Source organism: Procambarus clarkii, chromosome 16, assembly GCF_040958095.1.
Source record: "Procambarus clarkii isolate CNS0578487 chromosome 16, FALCON_Pclarkii_2.0, whole genome shotgun sequence".
NCBI lineage: Eukaryota > Metazoa > Arthropoda > Malacostraca > Decapoda > Cambaridae > Procambarus > Procambarus clarkii.
In genome coordinates this window covers 39,224,591-39,237,478 of record NC_091165.1, presented here as the reverse complement: position 1 = coordinate 39,237,478, position 12,888 = coordinate 39,224,591, and the positions used below count along the sequence as shown (strand labels likewise).

Below are 12,888 nucleotides of genomic sequence, written 5' to 3'. Positions count from 1 at the left end.
AACGTCTAAACTTCACTTTATTATTCCTAGTGTATTTTAATCAAAATATTATGTGCCAAGTTCCTAAATATATACTGCAACATGGACATGTTCTTGGTATTAAAAGTTGAAACGTGTTGATCCTCATTATAGCACACGTCTTTACCGAGTTAATATTACAGAGATTGATGAAATAATGTTCATATTAATATTTATATTTCGTGAAAGTTAATACCCAAGTATTCCCAGATATTACTGAAACCTCACGAAGAAGGCAATAGGTTTAAAGAATAAATGTCCTGGGAAACTAATCTTTTTCTGGAGGTGAGATGTGTGTCTCAGAGCTGTATATATGTACATTGATCACTACTTTGGGACTTCCGGGCTCACCATAGCCCGTGCTACATGGACACTTCGTTCTGAGTAGCTAGATCTGAGACGACAACACCACTCTGGGACACAGGTGGCCACACCACCACTCTGGGACACAGGTGGCCACACCACCACTCTGGGACACAGGTGGCCACAACACCACTCTGGGACACAGGTGGCCACACCACCACTCTGGGACACAGGTGGCTACACCACCACTCTGGGACACAGGTGGCCACACCACCACTCTGGGACACAGGTGGCTACACCACCACTCTGGGACACAGGTGGCCACACCACCACTCTGGGACACAGGTGGCCACACCACCACTCTGGGACACAGGTGGCCACACCACCACTCTGGGACACAGGTGGCTACACCACCACTCTGGGACACAGGTGGCTACACCACCACTCTGGGACACAGGTGGCCACACCACCACTCTGGGACACAGGTGGCCACAACACCACTCTGGGACACAGGTGGCTACACCACCACTCTGGGACACAGGTGGCCACACCACCACTCTGGGACACAGGTGGCCACACCACCACTCTGGGACACAGGTGGCCACACCACCACTCTGGGACACAGGTGGCCACACCACCACTCTGGGACACAGGTGGCCACACCACCACTCTGGGACACAGGTGGCCACACCACCACTCTGGGACACAGGTGGCCACACCACCACTCTGGGACACAGGTGGCCACACCACCACTCTGGGACACAGGTGGCCACACCACCACTCTGGGACACAGGTGGCCACACCACCACTCTGGGACACAGGTGGTCACAACACCACTCTGGGACACAGGTGGCCACACCACCACTCTGGGACACAGGTGGCCACACCACCACTCTGGGACACAGGTGGCCACAACACCACTCTGGGACACAGGTGGCCACACCACCACTCTGGGACACAGGTGGCCACACCACCACTCTGGGACACAGGTGGCCACACCACCACTCTGGGACACAGGTGGCCACACCACCACTCTGGGACACAGGTGGCCACACCACCACTCTGGGACACAGGTGGCCACACCACCACTCTGGGACACAGGTGGCCACACCACCACTCTGGGACACAGGTGGCCACACCACCACTCTGGGACACAGGTGGCCACACCACCACTCTGGGACACAGGTGGCCACACCACCACTCTGGGACATAATCCAAGTGTCTATTTCCTTAACAACCGTGGCTAAGATTATCTTGACCAACGTATAACAATTTACCATATATTTCCATCTTGTCTTAGCCCACATGCATTTTTTTAGTCTAGTTAACTGTATTTTTATTAACATTAATTTTTGTGTAATCGTAATTAATAGATTATGTAATCAAGTAGTAGTGTAAAAGGAGACAGGAACCGTCCTTTTCGTTTTTTTCATGGGTCGGTTCCAGTCTCCTCTTTTTCCTTGAGTATGCATTTTGAGAACAATGTATTCAAATCCTGGTCTGGTAGTTTTGACACTTGTTTTAGAGGTTCGGAGGCATCTTATTGACCTGACCTGCCTCTTGTCAGGATGACGAAGGAGGCCATTAAGCAGCTGTGTAAGGAACACGACCTGTACACCGTCCCTGCCCTCAACGACGTCCTCTATCTCCACTTCAAAGGTCAGTGAGACGTTCACTCATAGTTCAACAATCCTTCTGGCGTAATTTTGACAGTTACAAAAGTCAATGATCATTTAACAGAAGGTCAAGTATCATTTAATACTTACATTTAAAGTCAAGGGTCATTAGCCGTTACGTTTAAGGTCAAGGATAATTTAACTGTTAGATCAAAGGTTAGAAAGCAGATGCTGCACACCCTTCGCCTTCAGTACTTGTTCAACTGTGTAGCGACATGTGTGACCGTGCATGTGTCTCCTCATGTGATGATACAGGACACTGTATGACCTGTTTACACAGCATTCTGTTGGTAACAGGTAGACAAAATTGCTTTGGTTGCAGCTACTTTTGTCACTGTGGCCACTGCTACTTCCCGTACTACTGTCCAACGTCTTGGGCTGGACGGTAGAGCGACGGTCTCGCTTCATGCAGGTCGGCGTTCAATCTCCGACCGTCCAAGTGGTTGGGCACCATTCCTTTCCCCTGTCCCATCCCAAATCTTTATCCTGACCCCTTCCCAGTGCTATATAGTCGTGATGGCATGGCACTTTTCCCCTTCCTTCCAGTACTACTACTACTAATACCAACTACTTCTCCTGTGAAGGAGCAATCTTCAAGACCGCTGTGTTTCTAGCACTCGCTGCCGTGTCACCAAAGGCAGCAATGCTAAGTGTCAACAAACCAGTTATAAATGAAAGATTATTCAATCGTGAACAGGCCGAGTTCATTATGAACTAAAAATTCAATCATTTGCGCCAAATTATCCCTCTGAGACTGTTAGCCTTCCATTGACAAGATGCCATGATTCTTTGTTTTGCTGTAGTAGAGAGAGTTATTATTCTTTGTGTATTGTTTCCTCAAGATTTATGTAGTCCTTTATCTTAATCTTATTAGTAATCCGTCACTACTAACCCATAACCAGACTTATCAAAATTTGTTTATGCTGAACCCATAACCAACAAAATCATTCCATCAAGTTGATTTCAAAGGCAAGACTTATCAACTCAAACGGTTTTGATCATCGCGTCTAGTGTAATATTCCCTTCAGAGTGAACACACCATAAAGAGGTATAAGGCTTCCTGCCAAAAACTGGCCTTTGCTCAGTTTTCCATTTTCCTCTGCAACTTCGTGTAATGTAATGCAACACAACATAGGAAATGGTCAACATCTGTCGCGTATACTGAGGTCATGATGACTCTCGACTATTTCCGAGAAAACAGGCAATTCTGACAATTATTAATGCAATGCAGAATATAACACTTTATGCTATTCCTTCACTGAATCCGTGTTTTTGTGTATCAAAGTAGAACATAAGTTTACTAGTTAAAGTAAAGCTCTGAGTACTTATGTTCTTATGTAGATTACTGAAGTGTTAGAAAATCCATTTTAACCATGGAGTCAATCCCTGATACATGGGTGAGACTGGACCAAGTATGGAGACAATCATCAAGATGTGTGGAGGCTCAGACTGATGGCGGAGAGAACCACTAATGTATGAGGAAGCTTCGATGAGGACTTTCACAGCCGCATGACTGGGTGCATAGTCATGAGATATAATAATCTTCCGTCATGATATATGTCTTTGTGTGTGAGCTGGAGGTGAGCATCTGTTGAGTCTCCATGTTCCTCAGGGTACACGGAGATAGAGAACCTGGAGGAGTACACTGGCCTCCGGTGCCTGTGGTTGGAGAACAACGGCATCCGACACGTCTCCGGGCTCCACCACCTGCAGCACCTCCGCTCCCTCCACCTCCACAACAACCTCCTCACCTCCCTCAGTGGCCTCCAGGGTCTCCAGTCCCTCGTCACACTTAACGTCTCCTTCAACATGATCTCCAACATTGATCACATCTGTAGGTGATAATTAACGTAACTTATCCCTTACAATATGTCATTACTAAACAGGTACCCGGCCACCGTAATAGTATTCACTACCTTGAGAATTATTAATTTGGATTTTTTCTTTCTAGTAGCAAAAATAGCGTTTTCGTACCCATGTAGACATAAGCATATTTCTAATGTTTGACGGGAGGTGCCATAACGTAGCCGAGGTTAACTGCCAGTGCCTGCAGGTGGGCTGCCGCGGCTGGAGACGCTACAGGCAGGGCACAACCGTCTCTCACAGCTGGAGGCTGTGGCCCGTCTGGCCTCCTGTCCTGTGCTCTCCTGCCTCGACCTCTCCCACAACGGCATCCACCACCCCGACGTGGTCCAGGTAACACTCGGGTTCCCAATGGTGTACTAAGATCTCGCTGCGGGGCTGCGGTGGCGCCGCCAAAATTTATTTGTGATTAGACTTTTTTTTATCAAGTTCTGGTGGTTCATTTCTTCGCTTGAACTTCACCTGGGACTTTGTTCTTCATTTACATACAGCATGTATGTATCAGCCTGTATGTATTATCATGTATCAGCCTGTATGTATGAGATCCATAAACAAATGATCCTTTGCCCAGTTGTCAAACCCTTGCTTATGAATAAAGAACATATTACAAATGAGTCACAACTGACGTTAGAACTTTATTTGAATAGTGCTTCGCTCACGTCCTCAGTTCGAAATTCACTTCCGTTAACAGCTTGTCTTCATCAACATAGGCCAACCGTTCATTCCATCCACCTGCCAACCCCCTGATAATGAAAGAAAAACGGTTTACACTGGACTCACAACTGATTTCGTTCGAACACTTCCGGAACAATTGCTTTACTGACTAATTATGTTCAAACCACAACGCTGTAAATGCTTCACCCACATACTACAAATACAAATAATCGCCAACAGAAACTAAACACCTAACCTAACTTATGCCTATATATATGCACAATATGCTAATATATTATAATATTAATTTATATTTGAATGAAGAGCATGTAAAAGTTTATGAATGCGTCTGTGGGGTCGACCGCTGGATGTAATGGACTCGAGTCGAGGACGGGTTGCTAACCTAACCGAGACCCAACTACACATAAATACACAAAATATATATTAGAGTATATTAATTTATCTTGCCCTTGTGAGACCCCACCTGGATTATCATGCCCTGATGACCTCTTGGGTCACATTGCCCTTACTAATACTCCAGAGCTTCCCACATACCCAGGTGTCACTCGCAGGTAGTTTCTCACCAATTTATATGTGTGCTACACTCATACCCATGTGCTACACTCATACCCATGTGCTACACTCATACCCATGTGCTACACTCATACCCATGTGCTACACTCATACCCATGTGCTACACTCATACCCATGTGCTACACTCATACCCATGTGCTACACTCATACCCATGTGCTACACTCATACCCATGTGCTACACTCATACCCATGTGCTACACTCATACCCATGTGCTACACTCATACCCATGTGCTACACTCATACCCATGTGCTACACTCATACCCATGTGCTACGCTCATACTCATGTGCTACGCTCATACCCATGTGCTACGCTCATACCCATGTGCTACACTAATACCCATGTGCTACACTCATACCCATGTGCTACACTCATACCCATGTGCTACACTCATACCCATGTGCTACACTCATACCCATGTGCTACGCTCATACCCATGTGCTACGCTCATACCCATGTGCTACACTCATACCCATGTGCTACACTCATACCCATGTGCTACACTCATACCCATGTGCTACACTCATACCCATGTGCTACACTCATACCCATGTGCTACACTCATACCCATGTGCTACGCTCATACCCATGTGCTACGCTCATACCCATGTGCTACACTCATACCCATGTGCTACACTCATACCCATGTGCTACACTCATACCCATGTGCTACACTCATACCCATGTGCTACACTCATACCCATGTGCTACACTCATACCCATGTCCTACACTCATACCCATGTGCTACACTCATACCCATGCGCTACACTCATACCCATGTCCAACACTCATACCCATGTCCTACACTCATACCCATGTGCTACACTCATACCCATGTGCTACACTCATACCCATGTCCAACACTCATACCCATGTGCTACACTCATACCCATGTGCTACACTCATACCCATGTGCTACACTCATACCCATGTGCTACACTCATACCCATGTGCTACACTCATACCCATGTGCTACACACATACTCATGGAGCCGGAGGCTCTGGGCGCGGAGATGGTCATAATTATCTCTACCTCGTCACAGTAAACATCTTAGAGACGTCTCTCTACCTGACCAAGTCTTCCCCAGTTCCTTGTCAGCCAGACGGGCGTTACACCGATGGTGGTGGTTGTAAAGAGGGTTTGGCCAAGGTTAATGTTGGGTTGTTCTAAAGCCCTTAACTACTTACGTATTGCTGAGGTCGGCATGTCATCAGCTAGAGACCGTAATCCATATTGCCATCTAAACCATTTAGTTCCATGAACACTATTGATCCCTGGTCAATAAAGCAACCCCTAACCAATATAGACTCCATCCTCAACCAACATAGCCTCACTAACCAACATAGCCCCATTAACCAACATAGCCCCATTAACCAACATAGCCTCTCTACCCAACATAGCCCCATTAACCAACATAGCCCCAATTAACCAACATAGCCCCATTAACCAACATAGCCCCATTAACCAACATAGCCCCAATTAACCAACATAGCCCCAATTAACCAACATAGCCCCATTAACCAACATAGCCCCATTAACCAACATAGCCCCATTATCCAACATAGCCCCACCAACCAACATAGCCCCATTAACCAACATAGCCCCATTAACCAACATAGCCCCACTAACCAACATAACCCCACTAACCAACATAGCCCCAGTAACCAACATAGCCGCAATTAACCAACATAGCCCCACTAACCAACATAGCCCCCGTGAGCGAACGAAGCCAGAGCCGTCTGCTTTTAAAGGTGGTGCGCCCTAACAACCCATAACGTACGATCCCGTGGACGGGTTCCTAAAGAGGGCTATCATTGAGTCTGTGGCGGCGTTAGTGCAGGACCCTGACGCCCCCGGGCCCTCCCCGCAGGTGCTGGGGAGCATGCGGGGGCTGCGGGTGGTGCAGCTGACGGGGAACCCTGCGGTGCGGGAAGTGAGGGCCTACAGGAACACCTTGGTCGTCACCTGCGCCAACCTCACCTACCTGGACGACCGGCCGGTCTTCCCTGTGGACCGCGCCGCCGCTGAGGCCTGGTAGGTGGCGGCTTGCTCTTAGCTGTGGCCGGCTTGGGTGGTGGAGTGTTCACGGGTCATAGTGGAGTGTTCACGGGTCATAGTGGAGTGTTCACGGGTCATAGTGGAGTGTTCACGGGTCATAGTGGAGTGTTCAGGGGTCATAGATAGTGGAGTGTTCAGGAGTCATAGTGGAGTGTTCAGGGGTCATAGTGGAGTGTTCACGGGTCATAGTGGAGTGTTCCCGGGGTCAGAGGTAGCGGAGTGTTCAGGGGTCATAGTGGAGTGTTCCCGGGTCAGAGGTAGTGGAATGTTCAGGGGTCATAGTGGAGTGTTCCCGGGGTCAGAGGTAGTGGAATGTTCAGGGGTCATAGTGGAGTGTTCCCGGGGTCAGAGGTAGTGGAGTGTTCAGGGGTCATAGTGGAGTGTTCCCGGGTCAGAGGTAGTGGAGTGTTCAGGGGTCATAGTGGAGTGTTCCTGGGGTCATAGTGGAGTGTTCCCGGGGTCAGAGGTAGTGGAATGTTCAGGGGTCATAGTGGAGTGTTCCCGGGGTCAGAGGTAGTGGAATGTTCAGGGGTCATAGTGGAGTGTTCCCGGGTCAGAGGTTGTGGAGTGTTCCCGGGGTCAGAGGTAGTGGAGTATTCAGGGGTCATAGTGGAATGTTCCTGGGGTCATAGTGGAGTGTTCAGGGGTCATAGATAGTGGAGTGTTCAGGAGTCATAGTGGAGTGTTCAGGGGTCATAGTGAAGTGTTCACGGGTCATAGTGGAGTGTTCAGGGGTCAGAGGTAGTGGAGTGTTCACGGGTCATAGTGGAATGTTCACGGGGTCAGAGGTAGTGGAGTGTTCACGGGGTCAGAGGTAGTGGAATGTTCAGGGGTCAGAGGTAGTGGAATGTTCAGGGGTCATAGTGGAGTGTTCAGGGGTCAGAAGTAGTGGAATGTTCAGGGGTCAGAAGTAGTGGAGTGTTCAGGGGTCATAGTGGAATGTTCAGGGGTCAGAAGTAGTGGAATGTTCAGGGGTCAGAAGTAGTGGAATGTTCAGGGGTAAGAGGTAGTGGAATGTTCAGGGGTCAGAAGTAGTGGAGTGTTCAGGGGTCAGAGGTAGTGGAATGTTCAGGGGTCAGAGGTAGTGGAATGTTCAGGGGTCAGAGGTAGTGGAATGTTCAGGGGTCAGAAGTAGTGGAATGTTCAGGGGTCAGAGGTAGTGGAGTGTTCAGGGGTCAGAAGTAGTGGAATGTTCAGGGGTCAGAAGTAGTGGAATGTTCAGGGGTCATAGTGGAATGTTCAGGGGTCAGAGGTAGTGGAGTGTTCAGGGGTCAGAGGTAGTGGAGTGTTCAGGGGTCAGAAGTAGTGGAATGTTCAGGGGTCAGAAGTAGTGGAGTGTTCAGGGGTCAGAGTTAGTGGAATGTTCAGGGGTCAGAAGTAGTGGAATGTTCAGGGGTCAGAGGTAGTGGAATGTTCAGGGGTCAGAAGTAGTGGAGTGTTCAGGGGTCAGAGGTAGTGGAATGTTCAGGGGTCAGAAGTAGTGGAGTGTTCAGGGGTCAGAAGTAGTGGAATGTTCAGGGGTCAGAGGTAGTGGAATGTTCAGGGGTCAGAGGTAGTGGAGTGTTCAGGGGTCAGAAGTAGTGGAGTGTTCAGGGGTCAGAAGTAGTGGAGTGTTCAGGGGTCAGAGGAAGTGGAGTGTTCAGGGGGTCATAGTGGAATGACCCCTGGACATAGTGCTCAGGTTGTAGGAGCTGAGGCAAAATGGAAAAACGTTAGGAAGAACCAAATGACCCTTTGACTTCAGTGGAAAGAAAGTGGTCATTGAGAATCATCGGAGTGTGACAACTTCACGCTCACAATGCCACAGTGGACACGAAACAGAAGAGGATTTTTCACATTGGGTAATAAATCCATCGAACTGCATTATCCACTAAAGCCATAAATGCCTGCAGTTCAAAATTAAGCTAAAAAATATATAAATTCTTCAGGACCAACTGGCGGGCCGAAGACAAACCGCCGCTTTCTTGTGTCCATTGAGGACTATTGAGATTTTGGGCTTCAGGTAAGTATGAGAGGTAGTATGTGTGAGGAACGTCTATGGATGACCTATCTTGAGGTTATCTTGAGATGATTTCGGGGCTTTAGTGTCCCCGCGGCCCGGTCCTCGACCAGGCCTCCACCCCCAGGAAGCAGCCCGTGACAGCTGACTAACTCCCAGGTACCTATTTACTGCTAGGTAACAGGGGCATTCAGGGTGAAAGAAACTTTGCCCATTTGTTTCTGCCTCGTGCGGGAATCGAACCCGCGCCACAGAATTGCGAGTCCTGCGCACTATCCACCAGGCTACGAGGCCCCGTTAGACCTATGCCTGAAGTCTTGAGTAAAGATATTCAGTGTTAAGCATCCTGGTTATTTGTAGTGTGAGAAGATCACCTGTGTTGAGAGGTCAGGTCACCCTACACCCGCAGGAGCGAGGGCGGCCTGGAGGCTGAGAGGCGGACCAGGAGGGAGTGGGCCGAACGGGACTACCAACGCCAACGAGACTGTGTCAATGGTGAGTCATGGTAACTCTACTACCTCCTCAAGGATGCTGCATTTTCCCCTCAGGATTTTTCCTTATATCCTCGGAGGCTGCATCCTAAAGATGCTTTCCCACCTGGGATGCTTCCTCTCGCGGGTTGTTGCTGCTCATGCCTTTCTCCCGCCCTACCTAACTATTTTGTTGATTTACTTATCTTTGTCTCGGTATTATCCAACCATTTTTTACTTTCACTCAGGTGGCCATCACCCAAAACTGGTGTGAGAGTAGTAGCCAAACTCTCACCCAGAAGTGTTGGTACAAGACTGACCTCAAGTCATCACTAAGTTATCAACCCATATGCTACATAGTCTTCCCGGCTTCTTCTGATAATTACTACTTACCAACCCAACTTTCGCCTTGATTTATCTTTCTTATCATAAAAACAAAATTATATTCCACTCAAATGAATATAACGCAATTTAGCAACTTTCCTGAATCTTTTTAACTTCGGAATCCCGCAAGATGTAACTTTGTTTTGCTGCAGACGTGTTGAAGCTTCGTGAGAGGGTGTTGGCTGCACGAGCGGCGAGGGGCCCAGCAGACACCCCCTCACAGACAGACATGGGCATCTATGTGGAGAACACCGGCACAGAAAAGATCTATGCTCTTACTCCTGCCGCTAAAGCCTGGGCCCAGAGCAGAGTGCAGAAGTTGAGGGCGAGAGTGCAGGCTGAGAACCAGGCATGGAACAGCGATGATATTGTAGTCCATGACGACACTGGCATCACTTGTAGTGACTCTGACGTCTCTCAGAGCCAGGACCTGGAGTGCCAAGAAGAGGATGACTTCCCAGATGACAAGGCCTTCAACAAACTTCTCGAAAACTTGTCAGATGAAACAGAATTTAGTGGCTTGAAACGAATTCAGGAAATAGAGGAATCCAACGAGGATGCAAATGTTACTGGCGTGAGAGAGGCAATTGATTCTAAGGGAACTGAAACTGTAAATAACCTTTACTCCTGTCAAGAAGTTGTATCCCAAAGCAGTTCTAAAGATTTGAAAGAAGTGATTGATGATGAGCAGATCAATTTACCGTCGGCTATAAAAGACTCTGTGGAAGAGCCACTGGTGTCCGAAGTCTTAGACAAAAGTAAACTCCTTCCGGAGAACTCTTCCATATTATCGAAATCCGAGGCTAGTATTGAAGATAACTGCTCGAGCTGCTCCTCAGCTTGCGCACACAAGACGGAAGATGACCAACTGTTATTTAACAGCTGTCACAATTTCCTTAAGATCCACAGCTCAGCGTCGGAAGACGGGCAGTCAAGTAGTGGTCTAACTCGAGACAACGAGGAGCTGCTTGGAGAGATCTGGGACGCTGTTGAGGTTGTAGAAAGACGACCGTCGTTGGAGGTGGACTCTGACGCCGAGGGCCAAGCCTACCTGCGACAGCTCGTAGCTCACCACAACTCTCACCAACACAATGACTCAGACATCGAAGAAATGTTAGAAAATATGGAATTTGAAACAGACGATTTTGAATCAGTGTACGAGCGACATAGCCTGGTGGGGGCGAGCCGCTCACAGGGGACACCAGACGACAGCCAGTCAGATGACGACGATGACGTGGGCGAGACACTAAACAATGGAGTGACGAGGAACATGAATGGTGTCGATAATAACAATGACACTCCTCCCGCTGGAGTGCCAGTGTTCGGCGAGAGGTGGATGGAGGAGGCCAGACGAAGGATCATTGAGGATGAAGACTGGCAGGAGGAAGTAGAGGCCTCCAGCAACTCGTCCGAGCAGGACGAGAGCGTAGACGAACTCAACGTAGAAACTCCAGATGAAACCAGCCTGGTCGAGGAAGAGTCAAGTTTGGCTGATGGCGACAGTCACGAAAGCTTGTTTGAAGAGGAGAGTGTGAGCTCCATTTCTCCGATATTTGAGAAGGACAGAGAAGTTCAAAGACTTTTAGAATGTAATTCACCATTAGTGAAAAGTTTGTCGCTTAGTCAGATAGTGAAATGTGATGCTCTAGAACCCACTTCAGAACTTGAGGATCAAAACACAAGTTCTTCCTGTTCGAGCCTCAGTCCGTCCTCTTTGTCTGACTCCCCGGCCCACGAGAGTACAGGGGTGGTGCAGATTGCTGCTCAAAACTGTAGCATAAGGGAGTGTAAGTACACACGTCCCGACACAAGCAGAGTATCGCTTTCTTATAATAACTCTGCGGATTCAACATTTGATCTCAACACTGTGTCTGACCAGAAAACATGCTCCGCCAGCGACGGTTCTCAACCACGAGAAACCATGAAAGAGTTGCAGTTGGCTGCGACGGATTGTACAGATGACACATGTATCCTACAGCCACGTGTTGGCCACCCGTCCAGCTGCAGCTGTGGCCACCAGGTTACTCCACGAGATGCAGAGGTAGGAAGTGGAGAGACGAGCAGAGATATGGGTGAAGCACAACACGTGACGAGGGACAATGAGACGAGGGAAGGCATGAGACACTTGGCAAGGAACGAGGAGACGAGGGGACGTGTTGGGCACGTGACGAGGGACGCAACGACCCTGGCAGGAAGCTCCTGGGCCCATACCAGGCATCGGGAGTCCATCTTCAACACTCGTGACGCCCTCAGGAGCTCCCACGAAGCCTTCGTCAGGGGACACAACATCGGTAAGAACCTCTTCGTCAGTTGGATATTCCTAGACATCCTTATAGTTTCTACTGTTCGTTCGTCAGTGACGACGAATCAGAATACAAAGATCTGTTTACAATCTTCATTTCTTATTCAGAGTAAAAATTAAGGTTACAGAGTTATTAACATTACAGTTCAAAGTGTAACACATGATCCAAAAATCTGCATTTCGGTAATCTCTGCTGATAATTTGCATAGTGGTTACTGACGGTAAAAATCTTCCATTTTCAGTGATTATTTGTATAATGTTTGTGTGTGAATGCTTTGACACGAGGCCCCTTCTTCAGGAAACTTGTTGGCGACGGGAAGCGGCGACGACACCAGAGCTGGGGTCGAGGCTGCGCTGGTCTCCTCTACAGGCCGTCTCTTCCAGGTACGCAAGTGTTATGGGTGGTCAAATGGGGATGCAAATGGATATTCGTATGAAGAATATAACAAATTAAAATCACCCCTAATTACTCAATAAACTGTGGTAAAGGCTTACAGTGTAACACCAACTAGAACAACAGCCTATCTTGGTAAGGGTGCTCGGCCCGGCTCCCAGGCAAGGAAC

General features: G+C 48.4%; 1 protein-coding gene across 1 annotated transcript; it reads left to right on the top strand.

Moving 5' to 3' along the window:
- Positions 1-1,889: 1,889 nt before the first annotated feature.
- On the top strand, positions 1,890-12,444 carry dtr (defective transmitter release). Its single transcript, XM_069325659.1, has 6 exons — positions 1,890-1,980; positions 3,610-3,831; positions 4,051-4,193; positions 6,982-7,145; positions 9,578-9,663; positions 10,175-12,444. Exons 1-6 carry the CDS (start codon positions 1,890-1,892, stop codon positions 12,442-12,444), a joined length of 2,976 nt encoding a protein of 991 aa, XP_069181760.1.
- Positions 12,445-12,888: the final 444 nt, after the last annotated feature.

Bases quoted from the DNA above. Each gene is read 5' to 3' on its own strand.
- dtr (XM_069325659.1), top strand. From the start codon at position 1,890: ATGACGAAGGAGGCCATTAAGCAGCTGTGTAAGGAACACGACCTGTAC. The intron at 4,194-6,981 runs GTAACACTCGGG...CCCTCCCCGCAG, and splicing joins ACCACCCCGACGTGGTCCAG to GTGCTGGGGAGCATGCGGGG. The intron at 9,664-10,174 runs GTGAGTCATGGT...GTTTTGCTGCAG, and splicing joins CCAACGAGACTGTGTCAATG to ACGTGTTGAAGCTTCGTGAG.